The sequence below is a fragment of the Sapajus apella genome, unplaced genomic scaffold, assembly GCF_009761245.1.
Source record: "Sapajus apella isolate SASKATOON/1434 unplaced genomic scaffold, GSC_monkey_1.0 scaffold2, whole genome shotgun sequence".
NCBI lineage: Eukaryota > Metazoa > Chordata > Mammalia > Primates > Cebidae > Sapajus > Sapajus apella.
The window spans coordinates 83,227,751-83,248,304 of NW_022436942.1; the positions used below are offsets into that span (position 1 = coordinate 83,227,751).

The 20,554-nt window shown below is 56.1% G+C and overlaps 1 protein-coding gene across 2 annotated transcripts in view; it reads right to left on the minus strand.

Annotated features, from left to right (window-relative positions):
• The window catches only part of DHX37 (DEAH-box helicase 37), a 42,105-nt gene that overhangs the window by 13,649 nt on the left and 7,902 nt on the right, over nucleotides 1-20,554 (minus strand). For both annotated transcript variants that reach the window (XM_032243958.1, XM_032243965.1), the window contains 13 exons: nucleotides 19,531-19,643; nucleotides 17,863-18,190; nucleotides 14,810-14,958; nucleotides 12,966-13,058; nucleotides 10,526-10,622; nucleotides 9,340-9,453; nucleotides 6,641-6,742; nucleotides 6,324-6,438; nucleotides 4,586-4,681; nucleotides 4,250-4,335; nucleotides 2,387-2,531; nucleotides 1,651-1,727; nucleotides 1,115-1,347 (listed from right to left, as the gene is read on the minus strand). In XM_032243958.1, the coding sequence (XP_032099849.1) occupies nucleotides 1,115-1,347; nucleotides 1,651-1,727; nucleotides 2,387-2,531; nucleotides 4,250-4,335; nucleotides 4,586-4,681; nucleotides 6,324-6,438; nucleotides 6,641-6,742; nucleotides 9,340-9,453; nucleotides 10,526-10,622; nucleotides 12,966-13,058; nucleotides 14,810-14,958; nucleotides 17,863-18,190; nucleotides 19,531-19,643 (1,748 nt within the window). The remainder of the gene's footprint in view (nucleotides 1-1,114; nucleotides 1,348-1,650; nucleotides 1,728-2,386; nucleotides 2,532-4,249; nucleotides 4,336-4,585; nucleotides 4,682-6,323; nucleotides 6,439-6,640; nucleotides 6,743-9,339; nucleotides 9,454-10,525; nucleotides 10,623-12,965; nucleotides 13,059-14,809; nucleotides 14,959-17,862; nucleotides 18,191-19,530; nucleotides 19,644-20,554) is intronic.

The window sequence follows — 20,554 nt, forward strand, 5'->3', positions numbered from 1 at the left end:
CACACACACACACACACACACACACACACACACACACACACACACACACATTACAGCACACGGATTAGGAAAAGATATTTGTCAATGACACATCTGGTTAGGATCGAATATTCAGGTTATATAAAGAACTCTTACAGATCAATAATAAAAGGACAAGTAACCTAATTAAAAAAATGAGCAAAAGGTCTGAATAGGCAGCTCCCCAACAAGATGCACAAATGGTCAACAAGCATATGCAGAGGCCCAGCGTCATTAGTCATTAGGGACACAGGAACCGAAACCAGTGCAATGGCACGTCATACCTGCTAGGAGAGCTAGGCTCAAAAGTACTGAGGCCCTCATACAACAAAAAAAGGGTGCGGTAGGGGTACGTGTTCTCAGGACCTCCACAGGGCTGTGTAACAGGATACAGTCACACAGTCAAACAAAACAAAACAAACACCTGAAGCCAGGCACAGTGCCACGTGCCTCTAACTCCCAGCTGCTTGGGAGGTTGAGGCGGGCAGACGGCTTGAGCCGAGGAGGTGGGGGCTGCAGTGAGCTATACTGTGCCGCAGCACTCAGCCTGGGCAACAGAGCGAGACCTTGTCTCTCAAAAAATATCCCAGCAAAACAAAAAGATTAAAAATAAATGTTGGTGCTGGCCAGGTGCAGTGGCTCACACCTGTGACCCCAGCACTTTGGGAGGCTGAGGTGAGGGGATCACAAGGTCAAGAGACTGAGACCATCCTAGCCAACACGGTGAAACCCCGTCTCTACTAAAAATATACAAATTAGCCAGGCATGGTGGCGGGCACCTGTAGTTCCAGCTACTCGGGAGGCTGAGGCAGGAGAATTGCTTGAACCCAGGAGGTGGAGGTTGCAGTTAGCCGAGACTGTGCCATTGCACTGCAGCCTGGGCGACAAAACCGAAATTCCATCTCAAAAAAAAGAAATAGTGTGTGTATCTGAAAGCCAGCAAAAGGGCTGGGGAGCGCACCAGTCACAGGGGCCCGGCAGGACATGGGGTGCACCACAGATGGAGGCAGGGTCAGCGTCCTGTTCCTGGCCACTGTTCCTCAGTGGCCACTGCAGGGCAGCACTGATGTCCCTGGGGAGGAACCTGGTGACCCACCTGTAGCAGTGGCCGGGCTCTGTCCGGCCTGCTCTGCCTGCTCGCTGGTCAGCTGATGCCTGGGAGACCCAGGTGACACGAAAGGAGGACACACCGGTGACGCGGTCGTAGTAGCGCTTCTTGACCTTCCCACAGTCCACCACGTACTTGATGCCAGGGATGGTAAGAGACGTCTCGGCCACGTTGGTGGCCACGACACACAGCCTAGTACCCTCTGGTGGAGGCTTAAAGACCTAGGATTGGGGGAGGGGATGGCAGGAAAACACCAGAATCAGGAAAGAAACTGTGGAATGGAGGTGCAAGGACAGAGCCAGCCAGGCCTGTGTGCTGGAGAGGCAAGGACAAGCCACGCCACCTGGGCCCAGGGACAGGGGGCGGGGAGGTTCTCTATTCTCCACGGCTACCTCAATAGTCCTCAGAACTCTGCGGCTGCTGGTCAAACAGCAGATGAAGGGGACCGCCAAGAGCTTGACTAAACCCACTGCAGTGCCCTTGAAAGTTCCCCAAAAGCTGGGCACCCGGCCCAGCACGGTTACCTGTGCTTGCTTCTCTGGCGCCAGCAGGGAGTAGAGCGGGAGCACGTGCAGCGGGAGGGAGGCGTCTGGCTGCTCACCTGGAGGGAACGCAGAGGCCGCTGGGACCCCAGCCGGGACAGATGCCCACAGGCAGGAGCCGGCCACGATGGCCCTGCACACCCAGGCTGCCCCACCAGAGCTCCTGTCCTGCCCTGCTAGGGGAGTCCCCTCGGGACCAGCCAGGCCAAGCCTGGGGGGACTGCTGAGAGTTTCCCAGGGCTCTCGTCTCTACTGCCCTGAGCCGGGTCTGAACCCCTGCCTCACTGCAGTCTCCTCCTCAATCCCCTGGTGTGGATCCTGGGGCCTGACTCTACCCCTCACATCCGGGCAGCATCGTGGCGGGGGCCAGGTTTGAGTCTGGTACCGTCTACTGCCCCACTCAGCCCCTGGCTGGGCACAGCAGGGCACTGGTCCATCTGCATTCATGGGGCCCCTGCAAGCAAACAGCGCTGGACAACGCTCCCTGGCCCTGGAGGCCCGTGTCCCTCAGCAACGGGGTGGGCAGCCCCTGTTACATTCAACACCGCAAATGCTCGAGGCCTCCTCATCAGTTTCAGGAACTCAGGAAGCATCAGGGACAAAGCTGCTGAACCCCAGCCCCCGAGGGGCCCACACCCCTGCGAGCAGTGAGGGCTCTGGGCACATCCTCAGGGCACAGCTATTTGAACGTGAGCAGGAAGCGGTTCCAGGGCCACACCTCCATCCTGCCCGCCGTCCCCCAGGTCCAGATCGAGGTCAGAGTCCAGGGCCCCCTCTTCCTCGTCCACTTCTGCCTCCCTGTCCTCGTCACCATCGCCCGCCGGCAACACTGAGTAATGATCCAAGTTGATCTGGGGCAGCACCTACAGTGAATGAGACATGGACACCTGGGCTACAGGGCACCCTGGTGTGGGGACGTGGCATGTGCAGGAAGACACGCCCTCGTGTGGAATCCCCGATCCCATCCACACAACGTGGACACCTGGGCTGCAGGGAGCCCTGGTGTGGGGACGTGGCATGTGCAGGCAGAAGGATAGATGCCCTCGTGTGGAAGCCCCAATCCCTCCCCACCCACGGGCTGTGTGACCCGGGGCAGGCCACATAACTATTTGTTCCTGACCCAGTTTCCCCACCTAAACCCTGGGGACTATCATGGACCTTGTCTCTCAGGCTGCTGGGAGGGCTCTGTGGACACACGAGAGGAACATGGATCACTGCCTGACACGCCGGTAGGGCAACAGACAAGCCGGAGACAGCTAAGTGCTCCTGCTACTATCAGGGACCGTAAGACCCATGGCGCCTTCGCACAGACGCTGGAGACAAGCCCCTCCCAGCCCAGCCTCCTCGCTGCCCCGTTTCTTCAGCCCGCATCAGGGGTCTGCCGGCCCTCCCAGGGGGTCCTCACAGGCCCCACGCAGGTGCTCAGGGCCTGGCTTTCTGGAAGCTTCCTCAGAGACTGTTTCAAATCCCAGCCCACCCTGCAGCCCCGAGAGCTGTGCATTGCAGCAGAACTGTCTTCCACAAGGAGTGCCACAGGCTCTGTCTCAGAAAAGGAAAAGAAATCCATTTCTGCCATTGCCCCAGGCCCAGACATGAAGGGCTGCCGCCCACCTGCGCTGTCCATCGGGGTGGGTCCTGCAGCCACGTGTGGCTACAGAGTAGCCGATACCGGGGGCCTGGGGAAATGGAGGAACTGGATTTTCTTTTCCTTTTCTTTTCTCTTCAAGACGGAGTTTCATTCTTGTTGCCCAGGCTAGAGTGCAATGGCGCGATCTCAGTTCATTGCAACCTCCACCTCCCAGGTTCAAGGAATTCTCCTGCCTCAGCCTCCTGAGCCGCTGGGATTATAGGGGTGCACCACCAACCTGGCTAATTTTCTATTTTTAGTAGAGATGGGGACTCACCCAGCATGAGGCCTCAAGCATTTGCCGTGTTGAATGTAATGGGGGCTTCCCACCCTGTTGCTGACGGACGCAGGCCTCCAGGGCTGGGGAGTGTTACCCAGCACTGTGTGCTCGCAGGGGCCCCATGAATGCAGACGGACTAGTGCCCTGCTGTGCCTTTGATCAGGCTAGACTTGAACTCCTGACCTCAGGTGATCCACCCGCCTCAGTCTCCCAAAGTGCTGAGATTACAGGCATGAACCATCATGCCTGACCTCCTTTTCCTTTTGTGAGACAGAGTCTTGCTCTGTTGCCCAGGCTGGGGTGCAGTGGACCCATCACAGCTCACTGCAGCCACGACCTCCTGGGCTCAGACGGTTGTCCTGCCTCAGCCTGAGCAGCTGGGACCCCAGGCACACACCACCGCACCGGGTTAATTCAAAAATTTTTTGTAGAGACAGGGTCTCACCGTGTTGCCCAGGCTGATCTCAAACTCTACACCTCAAATGATCCTCCTACCTTGGCCTCCCAAAGGGCTGGAATCATAGGCATGAGCTACTGTGCCCGACCAGGAACTGGATTTTTAATTTTATTTGATCCCAATTACACTTCAACGTAAGCAGCCACATGAGGCTGGAGGCCGCTATCCTGGATAACGCAGCCTTACTCTCCAGGAGTCCCTCCCAGCCCCCACGTACCTCGGCCCGAGCCTTCTTGGCCCTGGTCCTGGACTTCTTAAACTTCCGCATTTCCTCTGCTGAGTCTTTCTGATCGTCGTCCTTTTCTGGGGGGCGGGGGCAGGTTGGGGAGAAAGGCATCTGTGGCCAGTGTGGTCGCGAGCACGCTGTTCTTTGTTGTTCAGGACAAGGCCACTCAGTGGTGGCCGTTTATTCGGGTGTGAAGTGGGGAATGGCAAAGGCGCCGACCGACACTCCCAGAGGGAAACTCAGAGGCGGGAGCTGCACCCCAGCCAGGGAGCTCGAGGCCAAGCCCAGCTGCTCAGGGCAGAGTGCTGGCGGGGGCGTCCTCTTTACCTGGCGGCCGGGATCGGGAGGGTGGGAAAGCCTTCCTGAGCCTGCGGCACAGCGCGTGCACCTCAGCCTGCCCCGTCAGGAACACCAGGATGCCGCCTGCGGAGGAACGGGCCCCTCTGTTATCCACCAGTCACTCGCAAACACTGACTGAGCAAGGAGCACCTGCCGGGCCCTGTGCTGAGAGTCGGGGCTCCAGGGGTAATTGGGGAGGACCGGGGTGCATGGACGCAGATGAGCAGGAGGCAGCAACCCCAGACTGAAGGAGCTGCTGGGGGGAGTTCAACAAACATGACGACGGCACAGCCCAGCAGCGCCACTCCTAGGCACAGACCTGAAAGCCAGGAGAAACGTGCTCAAGCAAAAACCTGCACAGCACACTTGTGACAATGCCGAAGCTGCCCTGGGACCCGAGGCTGCAGGAAGGCTCATTGCCCAAGCTGCTGCCTCGCCTCGCCTCCCACCAGCCCCAGTCTCCCAGAGAATGGACGGGAGCCCCAAGAGCCCCTGAACGCCCAGAGGCCTCATGCAGAGCAAGGACAGAGCATCACGAAGCAGCAACCTCGGCTGCCTCAAAGAACAAGGTCAAGCTTGATGGGAAGCACCTCACGGCTCCTGGCCTCCCTAACATGGAGAAAGTCAGCCTTGGGCCTCAATTCAGCACTTGAGTGTCTCTGGCTAGGATGGATGCGGTGGGCTCATGCCTGTAATCCCAGCATTTTGGGGGGCCAAGGGTGGATCACCTGAGGTCAGGAGTGCAGGACCGGCCTGGCTAACAGGGTAAAACCCTGTCTCTACTAAAATACAAAAACTTAGCTGGGCGGGGCGGTGTGTGCCTGTAATCCTAGCTACTCGGGAGGCTGAGGCAGGAGAATTGCTTGACTCCGGAAGGCGGAGGTTGTAGTGAGCTGAGGTCACGCCATTGCGCTGCAGCCTGGTCAACAAGAGTAAAACTCCATCTCAAAAAAAAAAAAAAAGAGAGGCCGGGCACGGTGGCTCATGCCTGTAATACCAGCCCCTTGGGAGGCCAAGGTGGGCGGATCGCGAGGTCAAGAGATCGAGACCATCCTGGTCAACATGGTGAAACCATGTCTCTACTAAAAAATACAAAAAAATTAGCTGGGCATGGTGGTGCACGTCTGTAGTTCCAGCTACTTGGGAGGCTGAGGCAGGAGAATTGCTCGAATCTGGGAGGTGGAGGTTGCAGTGACCCAAGATTGCATCACTGCACTCCAGCCTGGCCCCTGGCGACAGAGCGAGACTCTCTCTCAAAAAAAAAAAAATAAATAGTCTCTGGCTGGAAGCGATCACAATCTATTCACACAGAAAGGGTCACGTCCATTTCAGCAACATGAGGCAGGTAACGGAGCGGCTGTGATGTGGACAAGGCAGGGCTGCGAAGGGGATCCCTGACTCTCAGGGGACGTGCCTGTCCCCTGCAGTGCCTCAGTGTCTATGGTCACCTGCCAGCACTGGCCTGCGCCCCGTGGGTTTTTCTGCTTATCAGATAGGGACAGACGGCAAACTCCACCCTCTGGAAGCGGCTGAGGCCTCATAGTATTTTGGGTGGAATGAGGCAGGATAGGTGTTATGAACACTCTGGAGCCGGTGAGGAAGCCGAGGCCTGGTGGGGACAAGGGACTGCTCTGAGCCACTCAGGAGATGGGCCCTCCCACCCTGTGCCTTCAGTGAGGGTTTAGGAAGGGAGGCTGCTCCCTAAGGCTCCCGGCCAGGGCCTCACCTGCGGGCAGCATGCGGTGGATCTTGCAGACCTTCCGGAAGCACTCTCCACTGTAGTCTTCCAGAGGCGTCCGCTTGTTGAAGTGCACGGTCACTGGGAACTGCCTGGATTCCACCTGTGGGACGCCCAGGAAGGCGTGGGGATTTCGGCCCAGGGCTGCCCTCCCTTTCCCCATCACCCAGAATCAAGGTTTCCAACACGCCCTCCAAGCTGCTGTCACTCCCCCATGTGACCAAGTGAGGTCTTTGAGGGGGCTCCTGACACCGGGGCATCATCGCGCCGTCCAAGCCCACGGAGGACCCGGGACCCTGCGTTACCTTGATGACCGGGGGTGGCTTGGCGAAGAGCCTCGGGTTCTGGGTGAAGTCCTCCACCCGCAGTGTGGCTGACATGATGAGCAGCTTCAGTGGCAGCTTCCTCTGTGGGAGGACAGGCTCGATGACCACGGCCCCAGGACCACAGGAGGGTCTGACACCGGGGAAAATGGCATGGGGAGGCCCTGCTGCCCACCCCGTTCCCCTCCAGCCACCACCCTCTGCCCCTTTCTGGATGCCAAAGGCTCCTTGGAGAAAGTGAGCCGACAGTGGGGTCTGCCGTTCTCAGGGCAGCGGCTTGTTCCAGGGGGTCCTTCCAAGTCAGGCTTCCATGGTGGAATACGAGGCAGGAGGGCTGAGACTGGGGTCACCCGACCCGGCTCCCACCTGACACTGAGATTCAGCAGCTGTCGGTTCTGGGGGCTCAGGGAAGCGCTGCCTGATTCTCGGGTCTATGGGGGGGCCCCCTGGTCCCCAGCTCACTCAGCAATGCCTGATAGCCTCATGGTGAGCTCTGCTTCAAGCCCTTGCTGCCTTTGCTTCTAACCCCAAAGCCAGAAGCTAAGGAGCGGTGAGAGTGCCTCCATGAATGAGAGGCAAGGCGGGAGGCGCGGCACCCAGCACAGGCCCCTCTCTTGCTCCAGTGACTGACTGTCCCTGTCTGCACCACCCCTGTGCCTTCCTGACCCCACATTGCCCTCTCTGCTTGGCCATTCTAGACACCCTGACGGCCCCCAAAGACATGAACCAAGACCACAGTGAGATATCACTTTCCACCCACGTCTAGAATAACGATGGGGAATGACAAGTGTTGGCAGGATTCCACGTCCTGGAAGCTCTGACACCACTGGTGGGGAAGTCGCATGGAATTCCACCGTGCTGTGGGACATCAGCTGCAAACGGTTACACACAAGTGACCATGGTGCAGCTACGTGGGAGGCTGAGGCGAAAGGATTCCTTAAGCCTAGAAGGTCAGGGTTGCAGTGAGCTGCGATTGCACCACTGCACTCCAGCCTTGGGGACAATGAGACCCTGCCTCAAAAACAAAACCACCACCACCACAGAAAACCGTAAAAGGTACAGGGTTTGTTTCTTTTTTTTTGTTTTGTTTGTTTTGGGGACGGAGTTTCACTCATGTTACCCAGGCTGGAGTGCATTGGCGCGATCTCGGCTCACCGCAACCTCCGCCTCCTGGGTTCAGGCAATTCTCCTGCCTCAGCCTCCTGAGTAGCTGGGATTACAGGCACGCGCCACCATGCCCAGCTAATTTTTTGTATTTTTAGTAGAGACGGGGTTTCACCATGTTGACCAGGATGGTCTCGATCTCTTGACCTTGTGATCCACCCGCCTCGGCCTCCCAAAGTGCTGGGATTACAGGCTTGAGCCACCACGCCCGGCCTTGTTTCTGTTTTTCAGACGAAGTCTTGCTGTCACCCAGGTTGGAGTGCAATGGTGTGATCTCGGCTCACTGCAAGTTCCACTCCCTGGGTTCAAGGGATTCTCCTGCCTCAGCCTCCCGGGGATCTGGGATTACAGGCACACGCCACCACGCCCAGCTAATTTTTGTGCTTTTAATAGAGACAGGGTTTCACCATGTTGGCAGGCTGGTTTCAAACTCCTGACCTGGTGATCTGCCCACCTCAGCCTCCCAAAGTGCTAGGATTACAGGCGTGAGCCCCTGCGCCCGGCCTAGGGTTTCTTTTTGGATGAGTGACGACAGGTAAAACTGACTGTGGTGACGGCTGCACACTCTGTGAATGGACTAAAAACCACTGAATTGCCCCTTCCAATGGATAAATGATAGGAAATGTGAAAATAGCCCAGTAAAACTTGTTACCAAAAGAAAAAAGGCACCAGGCAGATGCCCGCCTCAGCGCCTGTGCACTGTTCTCCTTCAGTCGGACGGCTCCTCGCTCTGCCATGCACGCTGGGTGCCCCTCCCTCACTCAGCCCTCCCCTCCAGCTCAGAGGTCACCTTTCGGGTGAGGCCGTCGCCAGCCCTGCACCCTCCCTCCACTGCCCCCGGCTCTGTCTGTCACTGGCTCACAGACTCTGAGTCTGCGTCCTGCCTGCTGCTCTTGCTGAAATGGAAGCCCCTGGAGGGCAGGAACCTGTTATAACAAGACAGCGTCTCGTTCACTGTCGATGTTCAGGGCCACAATGTTCAGGGCCTTGAACATGGCCAGGCTCATGGCACACGTGGAGTGCAGGCCTCTCTGTCTCCCTGCCCCAACCCGACACAGGCCTGCTGAATGCGGGACCATCCTGGGCTGGGGCTCCGTGCAGTACTGCGGCTCCATGCAGTACTGCAGGGAGACAGTGAAAGAGGCCCTGGGGAGCCCCTCTCAGAGCTCCGGGAGCCTGACTCTTAGCCGGACAAGCCCACCTGCTCTGCTGATCCCAGAGGCCCAGCGGCCTTGTCACCTGGCCCCAGTGGGCCTGGCCAGGCGCCAACACTGTGCCTGAGCCTCTTGCTTTGGGTGGAGGGACGGTCACCAGTTTATGAGTCTGGTGCTGGGTGGTGGGGAGGGGACCACACAGGGGCTGCTCCAAGGTTCACAGCCCTGGCACAGGGCCTTGTTCTCAGGGACCTGCTTATGGCAGCAGGTGCAGCAGGGAACAGGCGAAGGGAGCCTGAGCCCCTGACAGAGCTGGGGGCACCCAGGGCTCGGGGCTCCCCAGCACCCCGCCTCCCGCGCTACCTTGGCTCGGAGAGACACGATGCGGGACAGGAGGCCGATGAGGATGTCCGTGTACACGCTCCTCTCGTGGGCCTCGTCGATGATCACCACCTTGTACCGCAGCAGCAGGAAGTCCTGGGGGAGGTGCGGGGGTGAGGCTCCCTCCCAGCCTGAGCCCCCCAGGATGCTTCACCTCCCAGCATTCCCGCTTGAGACAGCATTACAGGAGGGGCAGCTGCTCTTCATCAGAGCTGACCTGCCCAACTCAGGTGCCCAGAGTGGGAGGGCAGGTGAGAAATGGACATGAGATTCGGGGTGGGGCTGTGGGAAGTTGGACAGCAGGTGCCACACAGACAGGGGCCACCCAGACCAAAACCACATCCACTGCCACACCCAGGAATCCCAGTGGCCTCAAAGCCAGGAGGGCTGGAATCACCTTTGCCATCCTCAAGACTGGCCCCGCCTGAGGGGACGTCCCAGCCAGCACGAAGCAGGCACAGCTCCTTCACCAGACAGCAGTCCCCCACCCAGGCCCTGCATGCTCTCCGGACATGCGTGCCCCCACTTGACTGGATGGCCGGCTCCCTAGGAAGTGTGGGGGGCTTCCCCAAGGCCCAAGTGGGCTGGCTGGGGAGGCAGCAGCTAGCGTTCTGATTTACAAACGGAAAGTCCTTGGGGCACAGCTTCTGTGTTCCGGGACTGCAAAGCCGCACCCCTGCTCGAGGGCAAGGCCCAGCCAGCGGCCCCTCCCCTGTTCCTCAGCCTGAGGTGGACCCCCCCATCCCAAATCTGCTGCTGCCCCTTCCCAAACGCAGCTGGACTTGAAGTTCCCAAGACGGGGCTGCGTCCGGGTCCACTGCAGGGCAAAGCCTGCATGCCACAGGTGCTCAGTACATCCCGGGCAATGTGTGAACTTGGTGACCCCAGTCATAATAAAAACACAAGGTCACATTTCACGAGCACCTACTAGGTATTCGACACTGTGCTAGGCTGTTAGCATGCACCCCCCATCTCCACTTCAAAATGATTCTCTGAAGAATGCACCAACACACTCATCAACAAACTGAGCTTGGAGAGGCTGAGTGACTCGCTGGACGTCGCACAGCGGCATAGTAGGCGTGCCGGCTGGCCATTTCCCAGGTGACATGGTAGCACCCTGCCCCTGTGCCCACTGGCCTTGCTCTGTGAGCCAGGACCCGCAGCCAACCTTCTGGATTTCCTTGAGCAGCACGCCATCGGTCATGAACTTGATTCTGGTCTCCTCGGTCACATTTCCTTCATACCGGATCTGGTAGGAGACAACCCTGTGAGGGCAAGCCTCAGTTAGGGCAGAGCCGAGGCTGCTGGGGCTGTCGCCAGGTGGCCACTACAAGGCAGGCAGTGCAGCACGCTGGTGGCTTGGCCCACCACAAACCTGAAAGACGGCCCAGACATCTCCCAGTCCACTCTCCCCCTCCAAAATCCTGGTTTCGGAAGGGAAGAGGAAGGAGCTGTTAAGGCCAATGGATGAGTCAGGCCCCAAACACCTCAGCCAGGCCCGCCTCGGACGACCGCTGTACCAGAAAACACTGGGGAGATTGGAACACAGACTGGAGTGTGTTGGGGAGACTTCACAGACAAGGCAGCTATGATGGGGTACTGCAGCTGTGTGTGTTTTATAAAAAGTTGTTTGTTTGTTTGTTTTTATTGAGATGGAGTCTTGCTCTGTCGTCCAGGCTGGAGTGCAATGGTGCGATCTCAGCTCACTGCAACCTCTGCCTCCTGGGTTCAAGCGATTCCCCTGCCTCAGCCTCCTGAGTAGCTGAGATTACAGGCGCACACCACCATGCCCAGCTAATTTTTCTGTAGTTTTGTGGTAGAGATGGGGTTTCACCATGTTGGCCAGGCTGGTCTTGAATGCCTGATCTCATAATCTGCCCACCTTGGCCTCCTAAAGTGCTGGGATTACAGGCGTAAACCACCACATCTAGCCAAAAAGTCTTTGCCTTAATTTAAAAATTAGCCTGGGCCAGGTGTGATGGCTCACGCCCGTAGTCCCAGCACTTTGGGAGCCTGAGGCACTCAAATCACAAAGTTAGGTGATCGAGACCCTCCTGGCTAACACTGTGAAACCCCGACTCCACTAAAAATACAAAAAATTAGTTGGGCGTGGTAGTACATACCTGTAATCCCAGCTACTCAGGAGGCTGAGGCAGGGGAATTGCTTCAGCTTGGGAGGTGGAGGTTGCAGTGAGCTGAGACTGTGCCACTACACTCCAGCCTGGGTGACAGAGTGAGACTCTGCCTCAAAAAAAAAAAAAAAAAAAAAAAAGTAGCCTGGTGGGCTGGGTGCAGTGGCTCATGCTGGTAATCCCAACACTTTGGGAGGCTGAGGCGGGCAGATCGCAAGGTCAGGCATGCGAGACTGTCCTGGCCAACATGGTGAAACCCCGACTCTACTAAAAATACAAAGATTAGCCAGGCATGGTGGCATGTGTCTGTAACTCTAGCTACTTGGGGGGCTGCGGCAGGAAAATCGCTTGAGCTCGGGAGGCAGAGGTTATAGTGAGTGGAGATCATGCCACTGAACTCCAGCCGGGGCGACAAAGGAAGACTCCGTCTCAAAACAAAAAAAATCAGTCCTTATCTCTCAGATCTGTACAGGGAAATATTCAGGATAAAATAAAGTATCTAAGATTTGCTTCTAAACATTGGTAGGGAGGGGGGCCAGGAGTTGACAATTATTACAGTCACGTCTTGGTTACCTGGGGACTCACGATACTATCCTTATGTACATGCCCCCAATTTTTATAATATTTAACAAGTTAAAGAGAGGATGAAGCAGCTTTTTATAGATGCACACTGACTATGCACAGAATCATCCAGAAGAATGTGCAGGAAACGGGCTGTGGTGGCTGCCACCAGGAGAGGGAGGCAGGGCACTAGGTGAGAAAGGCCCCCCCCGCCCACGGGGTACTCCATCCCTGCTTTAGTGTCTCCCAGCCTTACCTACAAATACACGTCCCTTGATGCCCTGCTGACCTGGGGGGCCGGTGGTTCTATCTGGTCCACCAGCATGTCCTGAGTGCCCCGGTCGGGCCAGGCACACCAGGTGCTGCCCAGTAACATCTGATGAGTGGGCAGATGAGGCAGGCTCTCACTCTGCACTCTCTTGTGCCTTCTGCATTTCAGGCCATGTTGGACGAGTTAGACACAGGCCTCTGCCCTATCAACACAGGCTCCCAGCCACTGTAAAGCACGTGCTGCACCTGCGTGTTCAAGATCGCTTCCAAAGCAAGTCCTGCAGACGTACTGCCAGAAGGTTTGGTACTTTAGAACCTTCAGCTTTAGAATAACTTGGCAATGCTAGGTACTAACTCCGTGACTGCCTGCATCTGACCCCCTGCTCTGTGCGTGAGCCCCTGGATGGGCCACTCTGTCCCCTCAGCACACTGTGCAGGGTGTAAGCCGAGGGCCTGCTTGGAGGGCTGCTGCTTGGGCAGGTCCTGGAAAGCTCTCTCCCGCAGTGATTCCCAGTGCTCCATGCAGAGGCGACACTCCACCCAGCACCCTCGGCACAGACGCCGCTCACCTCCCCCTGGACATCCCACGTCTGGGCAGGGCCACAGGACCACCCCGTAGCCCTCCCCAGGAAGTAGAGCTCTCACCGCTGCGACAGATTCATCTCCTTGGCCACTCGCTGGGACATGGCCATGGCAGCCACTCGGCGAGGCTCCGTGACGCCGATGATGCTGTCTTCGCTGGGGGAGGAAGAACAAGGCTATCAACAGTGCTCGGCCCCACCTGCGCAGCCCAGAGCCTCACACAGTTCCACAGCGAGATTCTCCGTCCTGACTTGGCACTTGCCAAGGCCCCATGCCAGGTTGCACCACTTTTAACAGCAAAGGGAGCAGCCCAAATGTCAGCCACACGCAGAAAACGGTTTGACATTCACGGTGCAGCAGACACCAGGCGGCCGCTAGAAGGAACAGGGCCTGGGGGAATCAGGCCAGGAGCTCTGTTTGTCCCGGTCAAGCACACGCTCCTCCAGACACAGGAAGCCGCCAGGCCAATGAGTGGCTGGTCCCAGCTCTATGCAAACACTAACATCACAGGCCTGGGGCTGCTCTCCCTCAAAAGGCTGCTGGCGCGGCTGGCCCTCGCTGGTGCCTGAACCTAGACAACAGGAGAGCTCCCTCCACTCCCTGTAAGTGCGGGGCCCACTGCGCCAGGCTGTTTGTGCAAACAGGGTGGTTTATGCCGAACACCTGCTTTCTTTCTTGGCATCTGGGCTTTCATTCCTGCCAGGCAGGGCGGGCTTAGGTGACCCCAGTAACAGCTGTGGTCCTGAGTCTCTAACAAGCTTCCCTGGGGGAGGACATGTCCTGTGTGGCCACAGGTGGTTACCAGAGAATCAAGTGCATCCTGTGTGAGTCCACCAGGAGGGGACTCTGGAATCGGGAGCTGGGCCTCCCCAGGTGCCACTGCCCTCTGCCAACTGCGACCTTTGCTGTAACACACCACAGCCATGCACGGGGTGGCATGGTGAGTCCTGGGAGTCCCCCATCAATCACTAAACCTGTGCATGGTCTTGGGGACCCCAACACACATGGGTCAAAAGTGCCAACTGGAAGCTAAGCAGTGAAAATAGTTGGCACTGGCTGGGCATGGTAGCTCACACCTGTAATCCCAGTACTTTGGGAGGTTAAGGCAGGTGGCTCATCTGGGTTCAGGAGTTTGAGACCAGCCTGATCATCATGGTGAAATCCCATCTCTACTAAAAATACAAAAGTTAGCTAGGTGTGGTGGCAGACGCCTGTAATCCTAGCTACTAAGGAGGCTGACGTAGGAGAATCGCTTGAACCTGGGAAGCAGAGGTTGCAGTGAGCAGAGATTGCGCCACTGCACTCTAGCCTGGGTGATACAGCAAGAGTCTGTCTCAAAAAAAAAAAAAAAAAAAAGCCAGGCATGCTGGCTCACGCCTGTAATCACAGCACTTAGGGAGGCTGAGGTGGGCGGATCATGAGGTCAGGAGGTCGAGACCAGCCCGACCAACATGGTGAAACCCCATCTCTACATAAAAAATATTACCCGGGCGTGATGGCACACGCCTGTAATCCCAGCTACTTAGGAGGCTAAGGCAGGAGAACCACTTGAACCCGGAAGGCAGAGGTTGCAGTGAGCAGAGATCATGCATTGCACTCCAGCCAGGGTGACAGAGTAAAAAACAATAGAAAAGAAAAAGCACATAGCTCTATGTGTCAGGGACATCAGGGACTAAGTGTGCTACACAGTCCACGCACTTAATCCACACGACAACCTTGTGAAGTAGGTGCTATTATTCCTATCTCACAGCTGGGGCCCAGAGAAGTTAAGTAGCTTGCCTGAAGTCACACAGCATGCACAGGGCTGATCCAGGATCAGATCCTGGGGAGCCCAGGCTGTTATACACTTTTGGGGCACCTCCAGTGTCACCCAGGGACCCACAGAGAACCCTGTGTCCAGCCCCTACCTGCTGTAGCCTGCTTCATAGAGAAACTGAGGCACCTGTGTGGTCTTCCCACTGCCGGTCTCGCCACACACGATGATGATGGGGTGCTCGGCCACGGCCTCCATGATCACTTGTTCTTCAGAGAGAATCGGGAGCTTCAGCCGTTCTTCCTGGAAGGAGAGCGAAGCAGCACTTAGGGAACAGCCAGACTACAGATAGTGACGGGATCTCCGGGAAGGTGGCAGCTGACATGTGGGTGGCGAACAGATGTGCCTGCTGGGGAACGGAGGCCTTGGCAGCTGGGGAGGGGACCAGGAGCCATGGCCCAGGAGAGACAGAGACAGGGACCGCATCCTTCGGGACACCAGGCCTGACATCCCCGGCACAGCTTGGCTGGGGCAGAGCAGTCTCTCAGAGACATGGGAACCCTCGGCTCTTGCTGGTGGGAGTCTCAATTAATGGCACGGCCACTTCGATAAACAATCTGATGCAAATGTTCTCAAGGTCAAGGATGTGCGGCCCTGCGGCTCCTCTGCAGGTGCACATGCCAGAGCAGGGGCTTCTACATTCTTTTCCTATGACTCATGGAAAGAAACATTTTATATCATGACTCAGTACACACACAGGCACATGTATGTATCATACATGGAAATGTGAAACACAGCTCACCCTAATGTGTATGCAGTGGTGCGATCTCAGCTCACTGAAACTTCTGCCTCCCAGGTTCAAGTGATTCTCCTGCCTCAGCCTCCCGAGTAGCAGGGATTATAGGCAACTGCTACCATGCCCAGCTAATTTTTGTATTTTAGTAGAGACAGGGTTTCACCATGTTGGCCAGGCTGGTCTTGAATCCTGACCTCAGGTGATCCGCCTGCCTTGGCCTCCCAAAGTGCTGGGATTACAGGCGTGAGCCACCATGCCCGGCCAACAAGCTCATATTCTTAATTTTGTTCTATTTCTATTCTATTCCATTTGTTTAAAAAAAAAAAATGAGGCCAGGTGTGATGGATCACACCTGTAATCCCAGTGACTTGAGAGGCCAAGCCAGCCTGGGCAACATAGCCAAACCCTATCTCTACAAAAAATAAAAAAGTTAGCCAGGCATGCTGGCACACATCCGTAGTCCCAGCTACTCATGAGGCTGAGGTGGGAAGACTGCTTGGGCCCAGGAGGTAGAGGGTGCAGTGAACTGTGATTGCATACTGCACTCCAGCCTGGGCAACAGAACAAGACACTGTCTCAAAAAAGAAAAAGAAAGAAAAGAAAAGAGAAGAGAAGAAAAAACTACTCAATTCATGACCCGAAGATGGCTATGACCTCATTTGCAAACACTGCCCAAGAGAAACTTCCGCACATGTGCTCATGAGAGAGGAACGAGAACGTTTAAAACAGCAGCGAAGGCTGGGCACAGTGCTTACCCTGTAATCCCAACGCTTTGGGAGGCCAAGGTGGGCAGACTGCCTGAGCTCAGGAGTTCAAGACCAGCCTGGCAACATGGCAAAACCCTGTCTCTATAAAAAAATACAAAATTAGTCAAGGATACTAGCGCGTGCCTATAGTCTCAGGCTCCTTGGGAGGGTGAGGCAGGAGGAGCACTTGAGCCGGAGGCTGTAGTCCGCTGAGACCACACCACCGCAGTCTAGCCTGGTGACAGAGCGAGACCCTGTCTCAAAATAGACAAACAAACAACAAAAACCGCAGTGAAGATAACAGCAAAAAGCTCAAACGACCAGCTATTTAGCAACAGAATACTTGTCCTGTGCTATATTCACACCGTGGAATACTCAATAGCAGTGGGGAAAAAAGTAAATGAACGTCAGCGATCTGCGTCAACATGGATACATCCCAGAATATCATGCTGAGTAACAAAAAGCAAGCTGTGGAATAATATAAATGGTATGACGCCACTTTTAAATACAGGCAAACCTACGGTATGGACTGCTTAGGAACATGGTTAGGAAAAAATTCGCAAAGAAAAGCAGGAACTGAAGCCCCAAGGGATGGTAGGGACATGGGATGGAGGAGGCCAGCCCACAGCCCATGTAGGAACTCTGGAGCCCTTGACGTGTCATTGTCGGCTGTTTAACAGAACTGCAATCCTGCTTCTCGGTGTATTCTGCCTCTTTAAGTCTTCATCAGGCTAAGCTGACTGCCCTAGCAAATGACCCCAAGTGCCAGTGGCTTCACATCACAGAAGTTTACTTCTAGGTGATGTCATACACCCCCCCTTGCCACTAGATGACACCTCTAGGGCTCCAGAGTTCCTGCGTGGGCTGTGGGCTTTCCATGCCCCAAACCCGTTCATTGTCATCACAACCCAGTGAGACCCTCATGGTACCAGGAAGGAAACTGAGGCACAGAGAGGAGGAGCGCCTTCAGTAGCTGGAGTACCCTCATTTTACAAAGAAAATGAGGTGTAGGAAGTAAGCTGGAAAGCAGTGGAATTAGCACTTGATTTTGGATCAACTGATGCGCTGCCCAAACTCTTAAAAAAAATTTTTTTTGAGACAGAATTTTGCTCTTGTTTCTCAAGCTGGAGTGCAGTGACACGATCTCAGCTCGCTGCAACCTCCGCCTCCCAGGCTCAAGCAATTCTGCTGCCTCAGCCTCCCGAGTAGCTGGGACTATAGGCATGCGTCACCAAGCCCGGCTAATTTTGGTATTTTTAGTAGAGATGGGGTTTCACCATATTGGCCAGGGTGGTCTCAAACTCCTCACCTTGTGATCTGCCCGCCTTGGCCTCCCAAAGTGCTGGGATTATAGGCGTGAGCCACCATGCCCAGCCAGCCCAAACTCTTATCTAGATGGGGCAACCCAGGTCAGGCCCGGTGGCCAGAGGGCAATGGCGATGGCAATGATGCTGTCACCACCAACCTCCAGGGCCCTGAGCCTGCCACCAGACACCTGCCGTGTGCTGTGATCCTCCTCGCATACCAATCCCTGCCACAACCTCAAGGGAATGGGGACATGGAGGCATGGAGAGAGGACGCTCCTGCCCCACTTCACCAGGACGCCCTCTGTGCACCCCTTGCCTGCTAACCTAGATTCCTAATCACAAACATGGGGTGGCAAACCTGCATTTCCAGGGAGCGGTTCACAGGGATGAAGACAGCAGGCTTGGCCGGGGCCCTGGGCAGGGCGGGGGCTGCGGCTGGAGGAGGAGGAGCAGGCATCCCAGCCGGCGCGGGCTGACTGCTGGGTGCTGGAGCTGGTGGCAGGGGTGCCACGGTGGTCCCCGCACCAGCCTCAGCCGGCTCAGCAGCTGGGTCCTCGTCCAGCTCCGACTCCTCCTCGGACTCCTCGGACTCCTCCTCGGCCGAGGGCTGGCGGCGACGTTTCCGGTGGGCACCACTGAGGCTGCTTATCTTCTCCTGGCCCAGGGCTGCCACCTCATCAGGCTTCCTGTTGAGACAGCAGAGACTTTAGGCACAGAGGCCCCATTTCAACGCCCAGAGGTCAGGACTCCAGGGCCACGCCCCTCTCTGCCTCAGGGCCTTCGCACCTGCAGTTCCACTCCCAGAAACGCCCTTCCTGCAGATTCCTCCTCTCACTCCACTAAGGCTCTGCTCAAACGCCACCTGTCAGGGAGACTCCCTGGCCACACAGACCCCACACCTCCCCTTCTCCCTCCACTGCACTCCTCCCTGCTTCATTTGCTCTTCAGTGCTTCCCAGCACGGGACTCAGATGCACTCACCTGACAACTTCCCACTGTAGCATCTCCCCCATGACCCTGGCAGCTCCTTAAGAGAAAGGACTTTGCTTCTGTGCTCTATCCCCAGGGCCCAGCAGAGAGCCTGGGCAGTCTGACTCGATAAACAGTCACATGAACAGGGCTCGCAGGCCCGGGGAGGCCTCATGTAAAGGAGCAGCACAGGCTGAGTGTGACCACAGAGCCTGGTGAGACTGGGTGGGAGGGGCACACCGTCCATTTAAGGGTCAGCAGCTTGGTGGGGACACTGCTGGTGTGGCCGGATCGTCCAACTAGTCAAGACTAGATGGGAACGTGAATTCACCTTATCGCCCAGGACGGAGTGCAGTGGTGCAATCATGGCTCACTGTAGCTTTGACATCCCAGGCTCAGGTGATCCTCCCACCTCAGCCTCTGGAGTAGCTTGGACCACAGGCATAACCCACTATGCCCAGCTAATTTTTGTATTTTTAGTGAAGACGGAGTTTCACCATGTTGGCCAGGCCGGTCTCAAACTCCTGACCTCAGGTGGTCCTCCTGACTTGGCCTCCCAAAGTGCTGGGATTACAGGAGTGAGCCACGGCGCCTGTCTGGCTTGGTTGTTCTAAACCACCATTGTTGCAGTAATTTGTTATGGCAGTGCCAGGAAGCGAACATATTGACAAATAGTCCTCATGCCTTAAAACACGACATAAACCAAACAAAACCCACCGATGGGCCACATCCAGCCCCTGGCCACTTAATAGCAATTTCTGGCTTAATCAGCTGTGCGAAAGCTGGAAGAGCCTGTGACGTGGGACTACGCATTACAAGAAAACATGGACCTCTCTGGAGTGACAAACTGTGCTGTCCTGTGGGTCGCAGAAGGTTCAGCAGCAGCGATGGCCTTTACCCGCCGGAGGCGTTTAGGATGACAATCAATTGTCAGCTGCTTAGGCCAACACAAAGGCATTTTCTCAAATGCCCTGCCCCCAGAGGACCCCATAACCCATGGGCCCTCCCTAGGGGGCCCTGGAGGGAGGGAAGGGTCAGGAAAGGACTGGCCGACTCACTCTTTGGTGTGGTACATGCGGTCCCCAGTGCCCAGCTTGGAAGTGGTATAAAAGAGTCTCATCTCGGCTTCGGAAGCCTGGACCTCACTCAGCTTCTGCAGCAGCTCTGCTCGCTGGGAAAGCAAACGAGTGTGTTATGCATCTGCCATCACGACCCTCTCCTAAGAAGGGAAGCGAGACCCTAATAAAATTTGAACATCATGGCTGGGTGCAGTGGCTCATGCCTATAATCCCAGGACTTTGGGAGGCCAAGGTGGGAGGATCACCTGAGGTCAGAAGTTTGAGACCAGCTTTGCCAACATGGTGAAACCCTAACTCTACTAAAAATACAAAAATTAGCCAGGTGTGGTGGCGGGTGCCTGTAATCCCAGTTATTCCAGAGGCTGAGGCAGAAGAATTGCTTGAACCCAGGAGGTGGAGGTTGCAGTGAGCCAAGATCGAGCCACTCCCCTCCAGCCTGGGTGGCAGAGCAAGATTCTGTCTTAAAAAAAAAAAAAATTCTGCTGGCCACTGTGGCTCACACCTGTAATCCCAGCACTTTGGGAGGCTAAGGTGGGAGGATCATGAGGTCAGGAGTAGCAGACCTGATCAACAAGCTGAAACCCCTTCTCTACTAAAAACACAAAAATTAGCCAGGTGTACTGGTGCACCCCTGTAATCCCAGCTACTCAGGAAGCTGAGTCAGGAGGATTGCTCGAACCCGGGTGGCAGAGTTGGCCGTGAGCTGAGATTGTGTCACTGCACTCCAGCCGGGGTGACAGAGTGAGACTTTGCCTCAAAAAAAGGAAAAAACATTTCAGCACCATTAGCATCTGGAGTCTTTAAAATCAGAGGTCAAATTGCAATTCCATTGCTGCATGGAGTTCTATCAACAGACACAGCAAGCTTGGGATGGGCTTTTTTAACCCCTTTGACAGAATCTGGGGCTGTATAAACAAGGCTCTTTGCAGCAGGGCATCACAGTAGAAGACGATGGCCATGCAGATGTCCATCAGCAGGACTCAAACGAAGCACGGCCCAGTCA